The sequence below is a fragment of the Hesperophylax consimilis genome, chromosome 30 (genome assembly GCF_061612785.1).
Source record: "Hesperophylax consimilis isolate HC1 chromosome 30, BYU_Hcon_1.0, whole genome shotgun sequence".
NCBI lineage: Eukaryota > Metazoa > Arthropoda > Insecta > Trichoptera > Limnephilidae > Hesperophylax > Hesperophylax consimilis.
Window position 1 is genome coordinate 3,649,002 of NC_142865.1, and position 23,959 is coordinate 3,672,960.

The following is a 23,959-nucleotide window of genomic DNA, read 5'->3' on the forward strand; positions in this document are numbered from 1 at the left end:
ATTAGCAAGATTAACACTTGAGATTTTTAACTACACTAAAAAACATTGAGCACAAATTTACATCCTACCCACAAAATAACACATCACTAGGTTTAAACCACGTTGGGAGGCCAAATGTACCGAGATTTATTTGGTGTGTAATTTCTGAAAAGTGTGTAAACATAAAACTCATGTGTTGCACAATATTAAATAAGGGAATCAGAAATCAAAGAATTGCGTGAATGCTGAGAACAAAATTTATTGAGTTTAATTATCAAAATACTCATCTATTAAATTACATTAATATCAAGTTAAATAGCAAGAGACTCTACGTTCATTATTAAGATCAGGGCATGTTCAGATCGTTAAACAAAATCTGACTAGTGATGCGAAGATACAATACTAAAATGTTAATCTGCGGGTAGTAAAAATTAAAAGGATAAGTTTCACATCTCAAATATTAATCCTGCTTGATTATATAGGGCGCCAGCTCTTCCCAAATATCTTGTGAAGAACAAATTTATATTATTTAAAGTAAACCATTTTGTAAAATCTAATTAGCATGATGACAATCGCTCACGTTTTTAATGGCGCAAATCTCTCTGGAATCTGTTCCGTGACGTACGTCCTGACAGTTGTCCGAATTCCCTAGAACTGGCTTGCAATCTCAGATGTCTATGATTAAGTACCCGGCCGTGGCTGTGTTCACAATTGCACGCTTCTTGAGTTAATTAGTTCTTCCAAGCGCTTGACAACGGGGCGAGTAGTTTCAAATCGTTACAAGGGTTAAAAGAGAAAATTAGAAACATAGTTTTTGGACCCGAATTCTGCTGTTAGGTTGAGATTACATCAGATCTATCCGCATTTTTCATATAGTTTAATTTTCTCTTATCTAACTACATGCTTCAATTCTCCCCTTTCTACTTCAAACTACAAATGTCATGCATGAGAAGTAGCGAGTGGAGATTAGAGTGTGGAGTGAAGACGTGTCGACGGAAGAAAAACACCTGTGCATTATAAACAGGGGAACGTTCCCTTCTTTCTACTTATATTCATTCTACTTCTTATACTAAACAACACGGCATATCTTGGTACCTGAACAACGTACTGTTAATTTTCAGTGCAGAGCGGAGGGACGTTTAAATGAGGTGTGGAAGATTAGTTTTTCCATAATGGGTGCTGCTACCTACCCTGACGTGTGGCAGCGAGGCATGGAACTTCTGATATCCCTGAGGCATGCATGTGGTAAACCCATGTATTGATCGTGTATGCAAGGCTGATGTAAGATTAAGGGACACTTAGATGGTTTTGTCAGCGTAAGGAGAATTTACATGACCCGAATGTGAATGGTAGAAAAAATCGTTAGCGTAATGAGTAATATTAAGGGACACTTAGATGGTTTTGTCAGCGTAAGGAGAATTTACATGACCCGAATGTGAATGGTAGAAAAATCGTTAGCGTAATGAGTAATATTAAGGGACACTTAGATGGTTTTGTCAGCGTAAGGAGAATTTACATGACCCGAATGTGAATGGTAGAAAAATCGTTAGCGTAATGAGTAATATTAAGGGACACTTAGATGGTTTTGTCAGCGTAAGGAGAATTTACATGACCCGAATGTGAATGGTAGAAAAATCGTTAGCGTAATGAGTAATATTAAGGGACACTTAGATGGTTTTGTCAGCGTAAGGAGAATTTACATGACCCGAATGTGAATGGTAGAAAAAAACGTAAGCGTAATGAGTGAGATTAAGGGACACTTAGATGGTTTTGACATCGTAAGGAGAATTTACATGACCCGAATGTGGATGGTAGAAAAAATCGTTAGCGTAATGAGTAATATTAAGGGACACTTAGATGGTTTTGACAGCGTAAGGAGAATTTACATGACCCGAATGTGAATGATAGAAAAAATCGTTAGCGTAATGAGTAATATTAAGGGACACTTAGATGGTTTTGACAGCGTAAGGAGAATTTACATGACCCGAATGTGAATGGTAGAAAAAATCGTTAGCGTAATGAGTAATATTAAGGGACACTTAGATGGTTTTGACAGCGTAAGGAGAATTTACATGACCCGAATGTGAATGGTAGAAAAAATCGTTAGCGTAATGAGTAATATTAAGGGACACTTAGATGGTTTTGACAGCGTAAGGAGAATTTACATGACTCGAATGTGAATGGTAGAAAAAATCAGGGAGTTCCAAAGAAGACACGACTGAGTTAAGGCGATGCCATACGTAGTATTGCAAAATCATGTGTTTTTGGTTTGAAAATTTGGTCGCCTAGAAATGTTTCAGATGCTTTAATTAAATACTGCAAGTAGAATACATCTTGGCCTTTAAAATGATTGAGTATTTTTTAGATAAGTCTTTTTATAAGCCCAGAAAAAAATAATGTATAAGGCCTATGAAAACTGCTTTAAAGTTCAAAATCTCCTACTTACGAACCCATTTTCGGTTATGATTTTATTGTATAATGTGGAAATTAAGTTTTTTATAAAATGATCGAAAAAAAAATTAAATATTTGTGCCTGAACATCCAGAAAATAAAATAAAAGGCAATATTTGACCATGTTTTTTTCTTGCATAAATCAAAACAGGCGGATGGTGTTAAGCGGGAATTTAAACCTTATCGCCATCTACGTAAGGGTTGTTATTGATAGCGGATCAATTTAAAATATTACACGACGTAGTGCATCGTCTTAATCAAAGTCTATAGTCAGCAATGTCTGCAGAATTTCATATACCCATAAAAGCTACTCGTTATAAACCCCTGTTTAATTGTAATAATTCCAGGACTGAGCATTTCAAACACTCGCTTGTACCTAGATTACATGAAGTTAGTAATAGGTACGCAGATGTAGCTGGTCTGTTTAACTGCACAGAAGCTAGGTACAAAAAGGCTATACTATCATATCTTCTAAATCATTATTAATATAACGATAACTTGTTGATAATATTTTTTGTACTTGTATCTCCTTCTAGAGCTTGTATTAATTATGTACTATCTGTCGTCATTTTTTGATCAAATGCCACAGTTAATTGTTAATCTGTGACATGTAATTATTGTGTATGGTATATTTATACCGTTGTTATCTCCAAATAGTATAAATTAAAGTCGCTATCTGTGTCTGTCTATTTGTGCGCAAAGTTCTTCTTAACTACACAACGGATTTTGATGGAGTTTTCACTATCATTTAGAGAATTTCTTCCGGAAGGTTTATATATATAATACATGTAAATTATTTTTATAGAAAGTAGAGAAAAGTCGATGTTTTGTAAACAAGTCGTAAAAAATATTTTCGTGGGCTTACATTGCTAACGCTGGCTAAACCTTATGAGATACATCAAAATAATGTACTACGGAATTGTATATCTTTAAAAGGTCTACAGAAAAGTCCTTGATGGTATATGTCTATCCCCTAAGGATAACCCCTAGCAACGCCGGGTACCCATCAGCTAGTTAAATAATTGTCGAGAGTCCGAATAACAAAATAATCGGTAGATGATGTATGAATTTGAATGAAGCCTAGAGTGTTGGATAACCAACACCTCTGCCATAAGTCACCCCAAGTGGTTCGCTACGTTTAATGGCTCAACAGGGGTGCCCGGGTTCATGGGGTGAGGTTTGTTTGAGGATGCCTCTGCCCGCCAAGTGCGTGGCGGGCCAGATCGGAAAGACTGGTTGAGGGAGAAAATTTATGTTTATAAAAATAAAAACAACATGAAAACTGTCAAACATAAACATAAGATTAGAAGTAAGGGCAGAAATGACCTTTCTGTAACGAGCAACACAGCGACACAACAAAAACTATTCTCATACCACGGACCAAAAATCTATATAAATAAACATGTAACTGTTCGTTTGTCCAATATCTTAGGACGGGTTGTTTCGGAGAATTTGAACAATTCTTCAAATTTCAAAGTTAATTTTCAGGTTCTCTGAAAGATTTTTTCAAGTTCTGTTTTCATTTCAGTTCTGTCAAGCAACTACCTTATGCTGATATAATAACAGAACTTGAATAGGACTTTCACAGAACCCGGAAATCGACATTGAAATTTGATGAATTGTTCAAATCCTCCGAAACAACCCGTCCTTACTATCTCACCGGTAGCTTTGAAATTTTGACACTACGTTGCATTCGAATACGCATGTGTTTTTTTGCCTGACACTAAATAGTGCCTGATTGTGTATGTATTGCAGAAGAATGTTTCATTTTGTTCTGTGTTCCTAACCGGTACATGGAATAGATAATGAGTTGTTTGGCGGTCCATAATCTCTGATTACATTTGCGGGGAAACGACATAGTTTAGTTAGCACGGCATGGCATGGCATCGCATCACAGTTAGTAAAACTATGGATCATTATTGATTAATTTTGATGCAAAAAAGTCGATTTATTTAAAATGTCAGATGTAACCTTGTTCTAAGGGTTCCTTCCTGTTCCTTCTCAAGGGCTCGAGCTAGCAGCCAACCCGACCCTGTGTAGAAAAGCTCCTCTTGTCCTGAAAGGTCTGGCGTGACTCAGGGGAGTCTTCGTTTAATTTCACTGACCTTTCGGTTTATTATTTGGGGTCACGTTTGTAGACGATACCTGTACGCTATCGCATTCTCAGGGGGTGAAACTTGCAGGGTTTAATATCGAACAATTGAACCGTTTACAGGGTGGAACGTAACAACTCTTACTTGGCACACACTCCTTGCTTTAATCACATTCATGCAACATTTCTTACTTTTTATTAATTTATTTATTTTTTGATAATATGGGAGAGGGCACCTGGAATGAGACAATCCAACAGTTGGGCGAAATTGACGATTTTGAATCACTGGCGGGCCACTGAATACCTGACGGTTCCTATTTCCATGGGGGGGGGGGTTGTTAGAGAATTTCTATAAGACATAATTCCCCACAAAATGAGTGCTCCCCACAAAATAGAAATCTATGGGGGGGGGTTGTTACGGAACTTCGCTGAGAAAAAGTTCCGCGCACCCAAAAACATCATATGTGATTCCCCACAACAATTTTGCGAATTCCATGGGGGGGGGGGGGGGGTGGCTACAAGATTCCATTTCGGACGCAAAAAATATTATATAAAAAACCGGTGTATTTTTGTTTAGAAAGTAAGTTCAACAGGTTAGATTTTTTCGTCGGTGATTCTCGTTCTGAGTAGCCTAAATAGCGATAAATCGCCTTCGTTGGCAACACTGGTGACCGCGCGCAAGCTGCATTGTTTGTTTTACCGCGGGCATGCGACACTTTTTCAAATGGCGGATTGGCGGGTTTTTTGAAAATGGTTCACGCGGGCCACTTATAATTCGTTCGCGGGCCACATTGTGGCCCGCGGGCCTGGGGTTGGGCAGCCTTGCCCTAGACGAACCAAGAAACTACTCGATATGGACAGTGCACTCGCTGAGGGAACTGGTGGGACTACTAACGGGACACTGCCATCTCAGGAGACACATGCAGATATTGGGAGTGGAAAACACCAATAGTTGCAGGAAATGTGAAGAGGATGAAGAGACTCCAATTGACCTATGGTGCCAATGTCCTGCCCTGGTGGGAACTAGGCTCAGATACCTGGGGAGACATACAGTAGAACCAGAAGACATAGCCACATACCCGATGGTGAACTGGTGAACTTTATTAAAGGGGCTGGGTTGTTGTTAAAGGAATAAGGTAAAATGGGAGACAGCACAATGGGCCTAAGGCCTAAGTGCTCACGGGAACTACGTGTAAACCGTCTCTGCCCTTTAAAAAAAATAATACGACATGTTTAAAGATAATAGGGTCGAATTAGCCCAGCGGTTAGAGCAGAGCCCCGGCAAGGCTAAGGTCCTGGGTTCAATTGTAGCATCCCACCTGCACAACTACTGTACAAGTGTAATTTATTTGAGCAATAACAGCAAGAATGGAAATAATTCAGAACAGATGTATGAGGTCTATATTGTGCTCTAGCAGATATACTAGGATAAAACAATGCAACGCCAACTCAGTATTCTAAGTGTGTGAAAAAGTTTGGTCTAAAATACCCTAGTATTTATATACAAGTTAAAAAATAAAATGTTACAAGATTATATGTTATAAAGTGTTAGTAGGTATTAATAGTACAGTCCATGGCTATCCTACGAGAAGCTGCAACGTTTTTAGGTTTCCTAAGACAAATTTATTATGAAGGTTTCAAAATGTTCAATGAACTCCCTTTAAATGTCAAGGAAGTCTTGCAGTTATTCGTGGATTATGTCTGAATTTGTGAAGTCTAAATACTAATGTACTTTAAAAAAACCTAGATCCTAATCTATATGTTTTTCTGTGTTGAGTCTCTAAGATTGTCTTCAATGATTAAATATTACAATTTGAGTTGTAAGTCATCATGTTATTTAAAATTAAATATATTCGTCCTATACTATGTCCTATACCATGGATATATTTATCCAAGAAACTATTCTACTGGTATTTCAATGGAAGATGCTCCCAGGAACTAGCGTCATTTATCTACGTCAAACACGCGCCCAAAATTTGTACATAGTGTAGGCACCGCGATTATTATTATGTTTTGAGCAAAATGTCACCTTGGCTCTAGCAACACTTGCCTGCGCAGAAAAATGCGCGGACGGCAGAACTGAGCTCGCGAGTGAAAAAAACTTCGAGACTTATTCCGTCTCGAACGTTCCTCTCGCCAGTAAGCTATTTATTTTAATTACGCAAATTATTGTCGCGGATAGAATCCTTGTATTATCTCACCTTCTTGTGTTAAATAAAATATAACTCTACCAAACAATCAGCGTTATGATTTATAAGCTAAGTTCCGTGACTGATTATTTAGAGAACTTGAATATCTCCGATGCGGTAAGCGGAGATGTTCCAGTAATTTCTAAAACAGTTTACGTTTGTTCTTGAGTTCAACGCTCGGTGTGGAACGATTTTCCGCTGTGTTTCTCCCTACAATATCAACGTCTTCAACACCCATGTTCACTCCTTCCTCTCCCCAGAAAGACTCTCCGCACAGCATCCCCAAAGATCCTATGTGGAGGAAATTTAAAAAAAAAAATTAAAAAATTGTCCGGTTATTCTACCCGGAAATGTTTTATTTTTTAGAAGTCTGCTTTAATTTGCATTACAAATATTTTTCCTTGGCAATATTTTATACCACTGGTATCACTGCTAGAGCAGTAGCTGCAGTGTTGCCAAACGTACGAGGTTCCTCGTACAAATACGAGATTTGTGGCCTTCCGTACGAGGTACGAGGAGACTATCAACCTCGTACAATTATGTACGAGATTTTGATAATACCTATGGCTATACGAACATTTTACATCACTATTATATAACAGTAAAAACTAGTGCCATCAGAACTTGTAGGAATTTCTTACACCAAAAATTACATTGCCGTATTTCCGCGATGATTGTCTATGGTAGTTATCCCATCAACCGAGAAATCCCCGAATAATAAAATTATTGAAATCCCTGAATAATAAAACAGTTCGTTCGTTATTCGCATTAGTCGTCGCTGTGACACAGAGCGCAAATTTCTACTATCTCTGTTTTTTACGAGTTCCATTTGTTGCATGCCGGCCGTGTTTAGTTGTACTACGTTAGTACGTGTAGCTAATTGAAGTTTTTGAAAAGAAGAAGATTTTTATTGTTAAATACCTAGTCTTTTCGTTGTTTCGTCCAATTGTTTAGCGGTGTAATAAAAGAATCGCTATGAGTGATAACAACGAAAACAATAACAATAAAGATTTTTTTTTAATACCACACAAAAGGATGTTTTATTTAGTAGGAAACTTGCAATACTTTATTTCACTGAGTAAAAAGTCCTAAATCCTACCCATAAAGCGGGTTTTGTTTGCCAAGATCTTGTTTTGTTCAAGGTTTGCGAAATGTAGGGAAATTCTAGGGAAATTTCGCCTCAAAATCTGGGGAAATAATTATTTTATGCATACCATCCTTGGTACGAGGTTTGAAAGTCAAAGTACGAGATTTTTAGCTGCATCCGTACGAGGGAATTTTTTTTACGGTTGGCAACCCTGAGTAGCTGCTAACCGTCACTGGCATAAGTCATTCTGTATCTAGCGTTCTAACCCCGCGATTCACTATTCCCCACCGTCGTTACACCGCGAGTTCCGTGTGAATCCTCTGTAAAAAATATTCTCGTAATAAATTTATCGTTAGTAAATTCGAGAGTTTTAATCAACATCTCCACAGTAGCAACTGAACTTCATTATTTTAACTTCGTCAGCAGGAAACGCAAAGTTGTCAAAATCCAAAAATCCATAGAGATATTTCACTAAGTGAATTCATCCCTCTGTTTCATTGTAAATTGTAACAATAATAGTGCAGGGCCGAATGTTCGACCAGCCAATAGCAGACAGGCGGCGAGGCCATAAAAACGCCGTAAAACTAGGCGACCCTCTCTTTATAGCGTTCGTACACACTCAACGCTCGGAGGGGGAAATAATATGACGAAGATTTGTCGGCGCATTGATCGTAGTATTTTTGATTTAAAAAAGGAATTGTTTTTGTAAATGGAATGTTATCAAACATGCTAATCGAGGAGGTTTTTTCACAAAGGGAAATATCTACACAAAACGGATTTTTTAATTAAAAAAAATGCTTAATCTCAATTTAGGTGTCTAATGACTAATTCGGATTTTCAAAAATCATGTGTAATAGAAAATCATATTTTTTACAAAGTTAAACAATTATATAACGTGCGTTATTCTACATGATTTTAGGAGTAAAAAAAGTGGGTGTGTCAAGCCTACGCAAGACAGAAGTGAAACTTCTTTTGTTAAACCGTATGAACCACAATCAATTACGTATTTCACTCGTATTACACTCACGACGCAGTATACTAACCAAGCAGCTGATGCTTGGCGTGGCGCAGTTCGCTGGTGTCTGAGAGAGAGGAAAGAAGAGAAGAGAGAGAACGTTCGTGAGCGGCTCCCCCACCTCAACAAGCGCATATGGTGAGAGAGGGACAGTGAACGGTGAGCGGTGGTGGGGGTACCCGCATTTTCGTGTCGATCCTGACTCGGTTTTACTCCGTCCCCGAATTACGCGCCTAAAGAAGTTTCACTTCAAAAAGGTAAATTTTAGAAATTCCAATATTTTAAGCTAGTTTTTTTGGTTAGCAAGTTGAATTGTGTTTATGGGAAAATAAATATTCTTCTGTGGAAAATATTTTTGTATCGGAAAGTAATCAATGGAATTTCAAAAAAACTTATTTATCTTTTTTACTTCTACCATCATGTAGAATCACCACCCTAAGTTAGCGCATTTTACCCCCGGACAACTTTACCCCCGGACACACTGTATATTCAGGAACAACTTATTTTAAATCGGGTAGCCATCAATAACACCCCTTACGTAGATGACGATAATGTTTAGATTCCCGCTTAAAACCATCCGCCTGTTTTGATTTATGCAAGAAAAAAACATGGCCAAAAAGTGCCTTTTATTTTATTTTGTGGATGTTAAGGCATAATTATTAAAAAAAATTCCGATCATTTTATAAATAACTTAATTTGCCACACATGACAATAAAATCATAACCAAAAATGGGTTCGTAAGTAAGAGATTTTGAACTTTAAAGCAGTTTTCATAGGCCTTTACATTATTTTTTTCTGGGCTTATTAAAAGACTTATCTAAAAAATATTCGATTATTTCAAAGGCCAAGATGTATTCTACTCACAGTATTTAATTAAAGCATCTGAAACATTTCTAGGCGACCAAATTGTCAAACCAAAAACACATGATTTTGCATTACTACGTATGGCATCGCCTTAAAGAATAAGTTTTAGATGTATTGTAAAGTGTCCCTAATGTCATGGAAGTAAGTTGTTAAAAGGTTTATACTAGATATAAAAATATATTTTTTTATAACTAAATAAAATTATACAAAAAAATGGTTTTACCCATCAATGTAAAATGTAAAAATGAGATCCCTGAGGCGTATGTGTGGTAAAACCATGTTTGATCGTGTGAGGAATGTGGAGATTCGCAAAGAGTGCAAGGCTGATGTAAGCGTAATGAGTAAGATTAAGAAAGGTATGCTTAGATGGTTTGGGCATGTAGAGCGAATGAGCGAAGATAGGAGTGTAAGGAGGATATATGATGCAAATGTGAATGGTAGCAGAAGTCGGGGACGCCCGAGGAAGACATGGCACGATCAAGTGAATCAGATACTCGAGTCGGGCCATGTCAAGAGTCAGAATAATAGAAGAGTATGTATGAGACGATGTATGAATGTGAATGAGGCAAGGAGTGTGTGCCAAGACCGAGTTGTTTGGCGGTCCGTCCTCTCTGCCTACCCCTGCGGGGAAACGGCGTGATGGTTAGTTAGTTAGTTAGTTAGTTATGTAAAATATCATTGAAGAAGAAATAATATTAATAAATCTTAACGAAACCTGAAACAGAAAAGAAATGAAAAGAAATCGAACCTAGGATCAAGAAATTGTCAATTTCATTAGAATCTTTCTGATCATTTAAATGTGGGAAAATTTTTTGCAAGATAATTCTGTTAAGTTTGAATTTGAAATATGAGATCGACAAATATGACGTTTAATGAATAGGTCCCAATGGTCGAGAGGTTAAGACGCCTCTGCCGGTAAGAAAAGAGATCCTGTGTTCGATTCCTAGTTGTGACCGTTATTTTTTTCTGTGTCTTGTTCTGTTTCGTTTTAGTTTTACTGTCGTAGTTGTTTTGTTTCGATTTATTAACATTATATTCTTCTTCAATAAAATAATATACATGTTGGTAGAACGCAATCACTTTGTGATTTGACGTATTGATAAAATAAAATAATTGTACGAAATTTTTAAAATTTAATTTTTGATAACCGACCGGTTTCGCTTAGTACAAACATCTTCAGGGTATAAAATTAAACTAATCACACTGTTTCATATTAACATTCCGTGTTTCATTCAATTATACATCGTTTGCATCTTAGATAAATACAAAAAAAATATATTTTTGAAATATTTGAATACTGCAGAAGCTTCCCAACTGCCCGAAGTCAGTGGTACTATGGCTAACCGGCTATAGTATTATACTTAACTATTCAGATCTAGTTTCTTCACCACCTAGGATTATTGCTGCAGAGTCTCCATCTTCTATCTTCGTCGAACGTCACAGCGGTGCTGCCTAAGGTCTGGTATCTGTGAGAGGATATTGTGTCAGCGCTCTATTAGCAGCAGACACATACCTGGACGGATGACGAACCTCGTGCTGGCACTGTTGGTGGACTCTCTCGCTTCAGCAGCTGGTCCAGTTTCTTCACCTAGGATTCTTGCTGCAGAGTCTCCATCTTCTATCTTCGTCGAATGTCACAGCGGTGCTGCCAAGGTCTGGTATCTGTGTGAGGATATTGTGTCAGCGCTTTATTAGCAGCAGACACATACCTGGACGGATGACGAACCTCGTGCTGGCACTGTTGGTGGACTCTCTCGCTTCAGCAGCTGGTCCAGTTTCTTCACCTAGGATTCTTGCTGCAGAGTCTCCATCTTCTATCTTCGTCGAATGTCACAGCGGTGCTGCCAAGGTCTGGTATCTGTGTGAGGATATTGTGTCAGCGCTTTATTAGCAGCAGACACATACCTGGACGGATGACGAACCTCGTGCTGGCACTGTTGGTGGACGCGGTGGACTCTCTCGCTTCAGCAGCTGGTCCAGTTTCTTCACCACCTAGGAATCTTGCTGCTGAGTCTTCATCTTCTATCTTCGTCGAATGTCACAGCGGTGCTGCCAAGGTCTGGTATCTGTGAGAGGATAGTGTGTCAGCGTTTTATTAGCAGCAGACACATACCTGGACGGATGACGAACCTCGTTCTGGCACTGTTGGTGGACGCGGTGGACTCTCTCGCTTCAGCAGCTGGTCCAGTTTCTTCACCACCTAGGAATCTTGCTGCAGAGTCTTCATCTTCTATCTTCGTCGAATGTCACAGCGGTGCTGCCAAGGTCTGGTATCTGTGAGAGGATATTGTGTCAGCGCTTTATTAGCAGCAGACACATACCTGGACGGATGACGAACCTCGTGCTGGCACTGTTGGTGGACGCGGTGGACTCTCTCGCTTCAGCAGCTGGTCCAGTTTCTTCACCACCTAGGAATCTTGCTGCAGAGTCTTCATCTTCTATCTTCGTCGAATGTCACAGCGGTGCTGCCAAGGTCTGGTATCTGTGAGAGGATATTGTGTCAGCGCTTTATTAGCAGCAGACACATACCTGGACGGATGACGAACCTCGTGCTGGCACTGTTGGTGGACGCGGTGGACTCTCTCGCTTCAGCAGCTGGTCCAGTTTCTTCACCACCTAGGATTCTTGCTGCAGAGTCTCCATCTTCTATCTTCATGTCACCTGTTCCTATACTTCATTTTATTTAACTTAATTTCACTTTATTTTTGTAATATTTATATTTTTTGTAATACCTGCATCAACTGAAAAGCGCCCCTGAGGTGATATCTCACAAAAGCGGCGCTATAAAAATTGTCCAATAAATAAAATCTAGTCACTAAATACATTGTTTCGTGCAACGTCGGTGTAGTAGTCTTAGATCCGGTTGGTTTAGGTTCTGTTTGGTTAGGTTTGTTTCGTTTTAGTTAGGTCAGGTTGTATAAATTAAAGGTTATGCAGATCAGAATAATGATTTTATGTTTGTTTGTTTGTAGATGTGACGGGCGATGATGGTGCCATCTTCAGCCAGCCGCCGAAAGCTCCCGAGTACGTTTTGGAAGGGAAACCCGTCGAGCTGACGTGCCACACTAGTCACCCGATGAACATCTCCTGGACGAGGAACGGTAAGGATGTTTATATTTATTGTGTCTAATCAACCAACCAATTCTCAAACAAAACACTTTAACATTTATTGTGATAGATTAACAATTGCGCCGAAATTTTAATTAACAGGAGGTTGGAATAATCCGGACCCCGACCTTGAAGTTCTCACCTTATTTATTATCCTATTATTCTCGACAGCTAACGTCATCAATGGGTAACCTAATAGACTAATATAGTGCCAGTGGGTGAGCTCATACTCTTAATATCAAGAACATTACAGTTTTTTATGTATTGTTAATTGTTGGGTACTTTGGTTTTCTCCTTTGCCATTTTTATTTCTGTTTAAATTTTTCTAAGACGGATGCTGTAGAAATGAGAACCCCGAGGCATATGTGTGGTAAAACCATGTATGATTGTGGGAGAAATGTGGAGATTCGCAAAGAATGCAAGGCCGATGTAAACGTAATGTAATGAGTAAGATTAAGAAAGGGACGCTTATATGGTTTGGGCATGAAGAGCGATTGAACGAAGAAATGAGAAAGTAATAAAGTGCGCAGGTAAAGAAATTTTTTTTACAAAATTTCAATGTTTCAAGGTAGTTTCAGGTACAAAAGTTGAATTGTCTGTATGGAGAAATTAATATTCTTCTACGGAAAAATATTTTTGTATGGGAAAAAACAATCAAATTTCTAAAAAAGTTATTTTTCTTTTTACTTCTACCATCATGTAGAATAATCACTTTCTGAAGTTTGTGCACTTTACCCCCGGACACCCTGTATATGACGCAAATGTGAACATTAGAAAAAGTCGGGGACCCTCGAGGAAGACATGGAAGTGAATCGGATACTTGAGTCGAGCCATGTCAAGAGTCAGAATAATAGAAGAGTATGTATGAAACGATATGTTACGATAGTTGTTTGGCGGTCCGTCCTCTCTGCCTTCCCCTGCGGGTAACGGCGTGATGAGTTAGTTAGATGAGATGCTCACTCCATTCCCGTTACAGGTGAGATCCTTGCCGGCTCCCCTCGGCGCCAGGTGTCCCAGACGTCTTCCACAGCATCCCGTTTGCGCATCTCCCGGGCCGATCGACTCCTGGACCCGGGGCTGTACGGGTGCGTTGCGCCACTGGACGAACGGCCCGCGGAGAGCAAGCCCACCACCATTGTGGTCACCTGTGAGTTCAATTCATTTATTTTACAATTGTTTATATATACCGGTTTCCAATAAGAGGTGTTATTTTAAATAGCCCGCTATTTCGGTAGATGTTACTTTTGAAACTGTCATTTTTTAACATTTGACAAGTAGAAACTACGCCATTAATAAAAATGGAACGATACACGCTTCAACAAAGCATTGAAATTATTAAAATTCACTTGAGTGAATCAAATGCAAATCATCTTTTTTTTTTATTTTATTTTATTATTTTTTTTTTTATTTTTTTTATTGTACGACAGACAGGTAAGTCCAATTATGGTACAATTTTATTAAAACTAACAATACATGTATATATATTTTTTAAAACATGGTATAGTGATATTAAACACATCTATATCCGCTGGTAGGGCATTTAGCAAGGTCATACCTCTTGTCATGCTATGTCGGGCAATGACATCTGTCCGACCCTGCGGTATACAGAATAGGTCGTGGCTACGATTTCGACAGTATTTATCAGGAACGAATAATCCACAGCATGACAGGAGATATGGGCAATCGATAAGGTTTTTTAGTAACTTTAATTCAAATACCATGAGTCCGGCATTACGCCTAGTCTCCAGGCTTTGGTAATTTGTCTCCTTTAGCAGTTCCACGTTATGCATGAATTTCGGATATATTCCGTATGATCGCATGTAAACATACCTTAGGAATTTTTTTTGAATTTGTTCAATCATATTTATGTATTTAAGTTGATAAGGTATCCAGACAGTACTGGCGTACTCCAGCTTGCTTCTGACCACTCCGTTGAACATGGAGGTCATTGCTTCTTTGTTATTGAATTGTTTGCAAGTTCTAATTACAAAACCAAGAGTTTTGGAGCAAGCCGAGGTAAGCTGGACTATGTGGTTTGAAAATGTCAGCTTGGGATCAAAGATCACCCCAAGGTCCTTGATGATGTTTACGCGTGTAAGTACTTCACCATTCATTCTATACTGGTAGAATACCGGATTTTGTGAACGACTATAAGTCATAACAACGCATTTTTCTTGAGTGATGAGGCCCATCACATCTTGAGTGATGAGGCCCATTTCCACCTCGGTGGCTTCGTCAACAAGAAAAATTGTCGCATCTAAGGCTCGTAAAACCCAAGAGTTATTGTTGAAAAGCCTCTCTATCCTCAACGTGTGACTATTTGGTGCAGTTTATGGTCCGACGGAGTCATTGGATCTTACTTTTTCGAAAATGAGGCTGAAGCAACAGTTACGGTGAATGGATTGCGCTATCGAGAGATGATTAATGATTTTTTATGGCCGGAATTGGATGATATTGATCTGGACAACGTTTACTTTCAACAAGACGGCGCTACGTGCCACACAAGCAACGAAACCATTGATCTTTTACGATTGAATATCAAAATAACACCTCTTATTGGAAAACCCTATATAATAGTTCAAGGCTGTTATATACTATCGTTTATATATTATTAGTAAAGCAACGCGTGTAGCCTACCTAGCTCATACATGCTACTGCAAATCGTATCTACGCACAGCTGTGCCCCACATATATATATTTTATTTTACTTCCTCAGGCCTCCGACATAATTCATATCAGATGGTCTGTGTATTTCCGCTTTGCAATAAAATTCAAATAAATGGAATATCTCTGAATGTATCCGCAAACTAAAAAATACGCTTTCAAATTTTATTATTAAAAAAATATTTTTTTAATGAAAACAAAACAGCTCATCATACGTTTTTTCTTACTAAAGTTGTATTATAAACGTTGTTGTCTTCTCACTTTTGACGTTTCATATAAATTTTGTCATTTCATATAAATTTTGTCATTTCATATAAATTTTGTCATTTTATTTAAATTTTGTCGTGTCATATAAATTTGGCCATTTCATATAAATTTTGTCATTTCATATAAATTTTGTCATTTCATATAATTTTTGTCATTTCATATTAATTTTGTCGTGTCATATAAATTTGGTCATTTCATATAAATTATGTCATTTAATATAAATTTTGTCATGTCATATAAATTCTGTCATTTCAAATAAATTTTGTTGTTTCATATATATTGAGTCGTTTCATTTAAATTTTGGCATTTCATATAAATTTAGTTGTTTTATATAAATTATGTCGTTTCATATAAATTGTGTTGTTTTATATAAATTTTGTCGTTTCACACAAATTTTGTCGTTTCGTTGAATTACGAAAAACGCTAACGTCGTATTTCTAGCGTTATTCCTTATTCTATGTTCAGTTCTCATCTCGATTATTGACGCGCGCCGTCTTACCCTTTTACAATTCCGGCATAATGTTATTGTTACCTGTGCGCTCATCTTTCCCCCCTCCCTCACCTCGGCACCCAACCTCCCTCCAGATATCGAGGGGTAAGGCAGTGAGGTGGTATTCATCTCACGTGCTCCAGGACACACCCTTATTGTCATTATCATCCCGACAAGAGGAACAAGAAATTTCTACTTTTTTGAGAATATCGACCATTTTCAACATTTTTTACAGTTAATAGTGCAGAATTTTCTTAACAGTATTCCAATAAATCAGCCATAATCATTTGGTATCAGTTAATCTGTTGTATGAACTTGAAATAGTTCATGGAAAGATATATACATACACCCCAAGAGGGTTGTTAATCTGTTGTATAAACTTGAAATAGTTCATGGAAAGATATACATACAGCCAAAGAGGGTTGTTAATCTGTTGCATAAACTTGAAATAGTTGATGGAAAGATATACATACAGCCAAAGAGGGTTGTTAATCTGATGTATAAACTTGAAATAGTTCATGGAAAGATATACATACAGCCAAAGAGGGTTGTTAATTTGTTGTATAAACTTGAAATAGTTCATGGAAAGATATACATACAGCCAAAGAGGGTTGTTAATCTGTTGTATAAATTTGAAATCGTTTTCCATCGTCGTAAAAGCTCCGGCAAGGCTGAGGTCATTGGTTCAATGTCTAGATGCTATCTTTTTTTGAGCCTTAATATTACTTTATCCCTGTTTGGCGACTAAATCTGAACAGCCAGTCGCTTCCCAACCTTCCTCTTTCCATCTCTCACCCATCCCTGCTCTATTCTGCCTCACAATGTACCCCAATATTTGGTGAAGCCATATTGCTCCCAGTTTGAGAATCAGGGATCAAGCTGATATTTTCAATAAGTTAGCAGACAGGCGCACGCTTTACGCATCTACGCTTTTACCATTATCTTTCGTTTCTGTTCCTTCTTCTGTACTTTCTACTTCTGGTCCATAGATGATTACACCTGCCCTGTTTCCAATCGCTTCCATGTACATACCTGTACAGTATAGGTTATAGGGTACGTTGAAATATTCAGAAACATTAGTCCTGGTGTTTGAAAGAGAGAGTAAAAAAACTTTATTTGTATGCCTTTCTATATACAATTGAATCTTTATACAGACAAACCTATTTATTCATATTGCATATGTACGGGTGCAAATAAATAATTTGTCTTAATATTGAATAATTTATTTTAATAAAATAATTTAAATAACATCATCTATGAACGCGTAGATTATAACGTACGTTGCGTTTATCCTTAACGCTTGAAATACGGCTTCACTTCTACATTCACAAACAAACACACACTTTTCCACAATATACACATCTCCTGCTGATGGACACTGTAATGTTGTCCGAAACGTTGTCTAGAGCGCGCTTATATATAAAAAACGATAATAATTTAGTGAACATATTTAAAAAAACACGACTGGTTTGAAATAGAGCAAAAATCTATCGATAAATACTTTAGTTGATTTTTAAAGAAACACTGTGAATTTTTTCATGCCTGTAACATATTAAATAACAGAACAAAACGTGTTTATAATAATTTTCGGAGCTTACTTAGCGATTTTTTTCTATCGAGGGAATTTCATATAATTAACGTTTCGGCATAAAAAATGCATAGATATTATCTTCAAAATTACATATATATTTTTTGGAACTTAAAAACTTAAAGAGTTAACGAGAAACTTGTTAAAAATCGGTAGAAATTGGCCATGCGGGCGCTTAAGGCGACGATTAATGCCAAATCACTATTTTGATTGATCTTTATAACGAATTGGTGTACATTATGAATACCAAAAAATATGCTTTAGATAAATTGAAGGTTTTCCTATCGCTTCGCTTGAGTAGAATACAAATAAATAAATAAATTACTCAATAAAAAATATAAATGCAAACTACTAAAAAAAAATTTTTTTTAATAGAAATGTATGAACGCAAAAAGGAAACAACTTAAAAAAAATACAGTGTTATAGCTAAGATTATCTGTGACAGTTTCACTTGATTAACTTTTTTGCTTTCTTATAAAATTATTTACAAAATACATAAAAAACAGTTTTTTGCTAGAAATCGAACGTTACTAGACTCCGCTTGTCAAGCGATTTCAATGCCTATTACCTACGATATAGGGTATACCAAAAATATACACAATTTTGGTTTGTAGGGTATAATATGCCAAAAAAATATCACGGTAAGACTAAATACTGTTTTTCAGTGATGTTTGGCAAGGAGATCACTACCGGAAGGGTTCATATGCACCAAAACTTACAATCGTAAGTGTGTGTTGCTTGGGTCAACTTGTGCTTTTCAGAAGTCGGGCGTTATGTATATGCACTCCTGTTCCCCTACAACATTAATAACAATATATTAACACACAGAAACTAGTTTTGGCATGATTATCGAAGCAAATCCCATATTTATGACATAGTTTCCCGCACCAACAATGCCTGATAATGCGAATAACGCAATACAGAAAACAGAAATATGAATTATTGGTTCGTGGTATCCTAGATCCTAGAATAATTGTACCTATCCTACCGTTGACCCCTTACAAATCGAAAGTGCCCCCTGTCGAGTTTTGCAGCCAACTTTTGTCTGGATGCCAGACGTACCCACCTTGTGCAGAAACGGGCAATGCGCAGACAGATTGCATCAAAGAACACATTGGTTTAAAACTTTGTTCGTTCTTCGTTTTGTTAGATAGTTCACTCTTTAAGAGGAAGCTACAAGCCAAAAATCTGTATATTCTTGGTATACCTTATATTGTAGGTAATAGGCATTCAAATCGCTTGACAAACGGAGTCTAGAAACGTTCGATTTCAAGCACAAAACTCGTTTTTATGTATTTTGTAAATAATTTTATAAGAAAGCTAAAACATTAATCAAGTGAAACTGTCACAGATAATCTTAGCTATAATACTGTATTTTTTCAAAGTTGTTTCCTTTATGCGTTCATTCATTTCTATTTAAAAAAAATATTTTGAGTAATTTATTTTTTTATTTGTATTTTACTAAAGCGAAACGATAGAAAAACCTTCAATTTATCTACAACATATTTTTTGGTATTCATAATGTACACCAATTCGTTATAAAGATTAATCAAAATAGTGATTTGGCATTAAGCTTCGACTTAAGTAGGTAGGTACCTACCGTCTCAATCGAACCTAAAACGTTGATCAGTGACTGGCAACGATGTCAGGCAGTGGAAGAGAAACAGAGCGCGGTTTCGATTTGCTGTTGAAATTTTTGTGTTGAAGCTTGGTTCGTTCCTGCTGCCGAGATAAATTTCTTAATTTCTCCTACATATATTTATTTTTACTCCAAAAGTTGGAAAAATTTACAGTTTTTTAGAAAGTTGCAAAACGCTATCCTTTTATTTAGGGAATCTGCAAGAAAACTGTCACTTTGCTTTTTATCTAGTTCGTACAATAAACAATTAATTAGAATTCTAAGAGAATAACCAAAAAAAATTGGATTCATTGTTTGCGCAATGTTACACATCACTTTTTAGTAAGTTCGTTAGCTCCGTAGTAAGCGTTCAAAGATGGTTTGAAAGGGAGATATGTAAATACGAATGTTAAACGAAAATGGTGAAAATATTTAATAAAATACGACTCGTTTGAATAGAGCAAAAATCAATCGACAATTGGTTAAGTTGCATTTAAAGAGACACTGTGATTTCGACAGAGTGTGGTTCTACAGGATAACGCCCTAGTATTGTTTGATATTATTTTGAAGTCAGCCCATTTCTGTGCCTAACACTTTCTTTGATTCCAATTTTCAATGTAAACTTATGCATTGAATTAGATTCCCTTTTTTATTTATTTATTTATAATATAATATTGATTACATTTTATGATTTTGACTGTCCAACTAGGAAGGATTCCCGTTTCGGGACAGTCAAATTTACAGGTTTCAAGTTATCCTAGACGAATACAGGATTTAAGACTAGCTAAAATAAGTAAGTTAAAACGAAGATACATAAAAAAGATACATACAGGCGTTCGTGATTTCAAATTACATTTCTTTGAAGTTAGAAATAAATTTATTTGCATTGTACTTTTCGCATTGGGAGTAAAAAGCTCCTTGCGTCTTTTTCTAGCCAATCAGACCTTCGAAAGAGTGTCGCCATTGTTGTCATTGTCGCCATTGTCACATTCACGCATTGTCATTGGCTAGAAAAATACGCTGCGAGACTTTTCGCTCGTATTGTGAACCCGAACAGGGTATCGATTCTCAAATCCAGGCCGCTCGCAATCGCCGTCGAAAGTACATACATTGGTCGACAATCTTATTCTTGATAATAATAATAATAACATGGCATTTATGTAGCGCAGTTTAGTGTCATTTCACTTCAAGTGCGCTTTACTATAACAAACTTAAAACGGTAATTTAGTATTAGTTGTCCTGTTCTTAAAATTATTCCTACAGTGTGCCTTACCCAATACAAATCTAATATTATAACATTAGATATACTGTTCATACAAAGTGATGACAAAACTTAGAATAACAATAACAGTAAGACAGGACAAACAAGTATATTAAAACTAAAACATAAAATAAAAGAGGAGGCAGTTTGTGCTCAGAAATGAGAATCTTCTGAGCAGACATTTTAAAAAGGTACAATAAGGAGGCAACCAAAACCAAACAATTACCGGAAGTTTTAGAATATGGATTATTATAAAATATTGAAATGAAGTTAAAATTTACGAATGGTAAGATTTTTAAAATTATTTTGTTTTTAAAGACCGTTTAAATTCAGCTAATTTCTGGAGATTAGTAAGAGCTGAGGGAAGTCTATTCCAGATGAGCGGGCCTGTTTCACGAAAAGAGCGATCATAGTAAACGGCTCAATTTGACCTAGAAAGTTCGATTAGACGATTACTAACATCTGGATCTGCTGACCCTAAAGTAAGCTGTCTATTGCTTAAGTTTTGTCGGGCACATAGTTCCGATATATAGGCTGGCGCCATTCCTTGCAATGCTTTGAAGGTCATTAAGCAGATCTTAAACTCTATTCTTTCAGGGCAAGCGAAGTAGGGTTATACGATAATACTTAGATTCACCAAAAATTGAGTCTCGTTGACAGTACATACTTACATAGCCAAACGTCAAAAGTTATTCCACTCGAACAACGAGTGGGTCGAATCCCTCGTTGTTTGAGTGGAATGACTTTGTCGAGAATTGGGGCTCAGGGCATTGCATTTATAGACCTGAAAATCTCGGAAAGTCTGGAACAATTTGAAGCGGGGTGGGGGGGGGGGGTAAGATGTATCAAAAATGACAAAATCTACTTATCCAGTTCCTTGTCTCATCAAATACCCCAAACAATCATAAGCCGTTGTAACTGCGTCAAAAACACAACAATAAAACAATAATAAAACACAAATTTGTTTTTGACAACTTTAATTTTATTTAAGGCGATGTACTACGTCGTGTAATATTTTAAATTGAGCCGCTATCAATAACAACCCTTACGTAGATGGCGATAAGGTTTAAATTCCCGCTTAACACCATACGCCTGTTTTGATTTATGCAAGAAAAAAACATGGTCAAAAAGTGCCTTTTATTTTATTTTATGGATGTTCAGGCATAAATATTTAATTTTTTTTCGATCATTTTATAAATAACTTAATTTGCCACATTATACAATAAAATCATAACCGAAAATGGGTTTGTAAGTAGGAGATTTTGAACTTTAAAGCAGTTTTCATAGGCCTTTACATAATTTTTTTCTGGGCTTTTAAAAAGGCTTATCTAAAAAGTACTCGATTATTTCAGAGGCCAGGATGTATTCTACTTGCAGTATTTAATTAAAGCATCTGAAACATTTCTAGGCGACCAAATTTTCAAACCAAAAACACATGATTTTGCATTACTACGTAGTGCATCGCCTTAACTATCTCGCAGCTAAGTGGGGGAGTAGGTAGTACCCAAAATTTCAATCCTCCTTATATTAGCTTAAATACTTGACATAAGTTACCATTAATAGTTGTCTGAATAAATCGGATTTCTATAGTTTTTTTTTTTTTTTTTTTTACTTATTTTATTTTCATTTCTTTACACATATTATACATATTAATAGATAGTATATAATAACACAATATATAATACCAGATAGTATACAGAAGAAATGAAAACCCACTAAGGCACTGCCTGAGTGTGGGTAATATAAAACGATTACTATATTTCAAGTACCTAAAGTATAATATACATTAGTAGAATTATTATTATTAATATTTTTTTTGCGGAAATCGACAGTTTACATTTAATCAGTTTGTACATAAGTATTATATAGCCAAAATAAAACCAATTACAGATTTCCTCCTTGTGACTTTACCTCTACTGAGACAGCATAATAAGGAATAAGTAAATTAAATTTGTAAGAAAGGAATATGAAATCAAAAATTTATACAAAACAAAAGATTATATAAAACAAAAAAATTACAAAACAATACATTTATAGCCATGGAGAGAGGTTGTAGATATAAATCAAATCATAATAGAGATATACACAATATAGACATAATCATTATTCACAAACCATCAGAGAAATATTCTTTTATGGACCTCTTGCATTTGGTAAGTTCGCAACTGAAAATATCCACCTTAGATAATACGCTATTGTAATTATTGCATTGTCTGTTCAGGCAAGAATTCTGCTCAGATTACGTTTTGCATTGATCCACCCTGAACAGGACACAAGAGCGTGTTGAACGCGCAGGTACATTGAATTAAATCTTATTTAGCAACTCTGGGCATTGAATGTTTAATGTAGTTTAATAGCCCATAAGAGAAAAATGCATGGGGTCGTTGGAAGATCCACTTGGCTACAGACGTTTTGTTTGGCATCTTGGCCTGTCAAGAGTTTAACTCTACCGGTTTCAGAAGAACAAACACTTCCTTCATCAGGAGAATATTAAAAACTAATCTAATACTCAAAACACTTTAGGTGTATGAGGGAGAGGTGTCCAAAGTGGAAGGGGTAATTACGGAATTTCCAGAAAGAACAGAGCGGTTAACTGGAAATATACCTAGAATCGGACTAAACGATAGATTAATTTGGTTATTTTACTATACCAGAGTTATTATTTAGGGATTTTTTGATTTCGAGTGCTTCTTGTCTTATAAACATTAGTGTACCATTAAAAAAAATATATATTTGACAAGTCAAAATATTTCACCAACAAATTTAGATATAATATGTCTCGACGCCATCTAGTGGGAAAAATATCATTAACAAAGCCTTTCCTACAAAAATAGAGATGGTTGTTTACAGGTGAAAAAATATAATAAGCAGTAATTGTTGATTGAAGCACTAGTACATATTGAATTGTTTGGCGGGTTAGAAATAAGCCGACGTAGCTTAGTGGTCCAGAGCACCTGACCATACATCAGAAGGTTATTTTTACTCGGGAGATATTTTCAATTTGTATTGATACTCGTATTTCAGGCGAATAATTATTGCTTATAATAATTTGCTATCCTTTGTGCTATGCATAAGAAACCTTGTCTTATAAACGTTAGTGTATCATTAAAAAATAATAATAGTTCATTATGCATTTCTTTGCGCACAAATCAGTTGAAAAGATCAGACAAGATGGCTACCAGGAAATTTCCCCTCACCATAAATTTGGCTTCAATGACATTCATACGAAATCGCACTGATGCTATCTATGTCCATGATTGCATTTTTTGTCTATAATCTTTGCACC

General features: G+C 36.5%; 1 protein-coding gene across 1 annotated transcript in view; it reads left to right on the plus strand.

Moving 5' to 3' along the window:
- The window catches only part of LOC149409530 (tyrosine-protein kinase-like otk), a 112,552-nt gene that overhangs the window by 19,132 nt on the left and 69,461 nt on the right, over positions 1-23,959 (plus strand). Inside the window, exons 2-3 of the mRNA XM_089649524.1 lie at positions 12,650-12,778; positions 13,762-13,932. Of these exons, the coding sequence (XP_089505650.1) occupies positions 12,650-12,778; positions 13,762-13,932 (300 nt within the window). The remainder of the gene's footprint in view (positions 1-12,649; positions 12,779-13,761; positions 13,933-23,959) is intronic.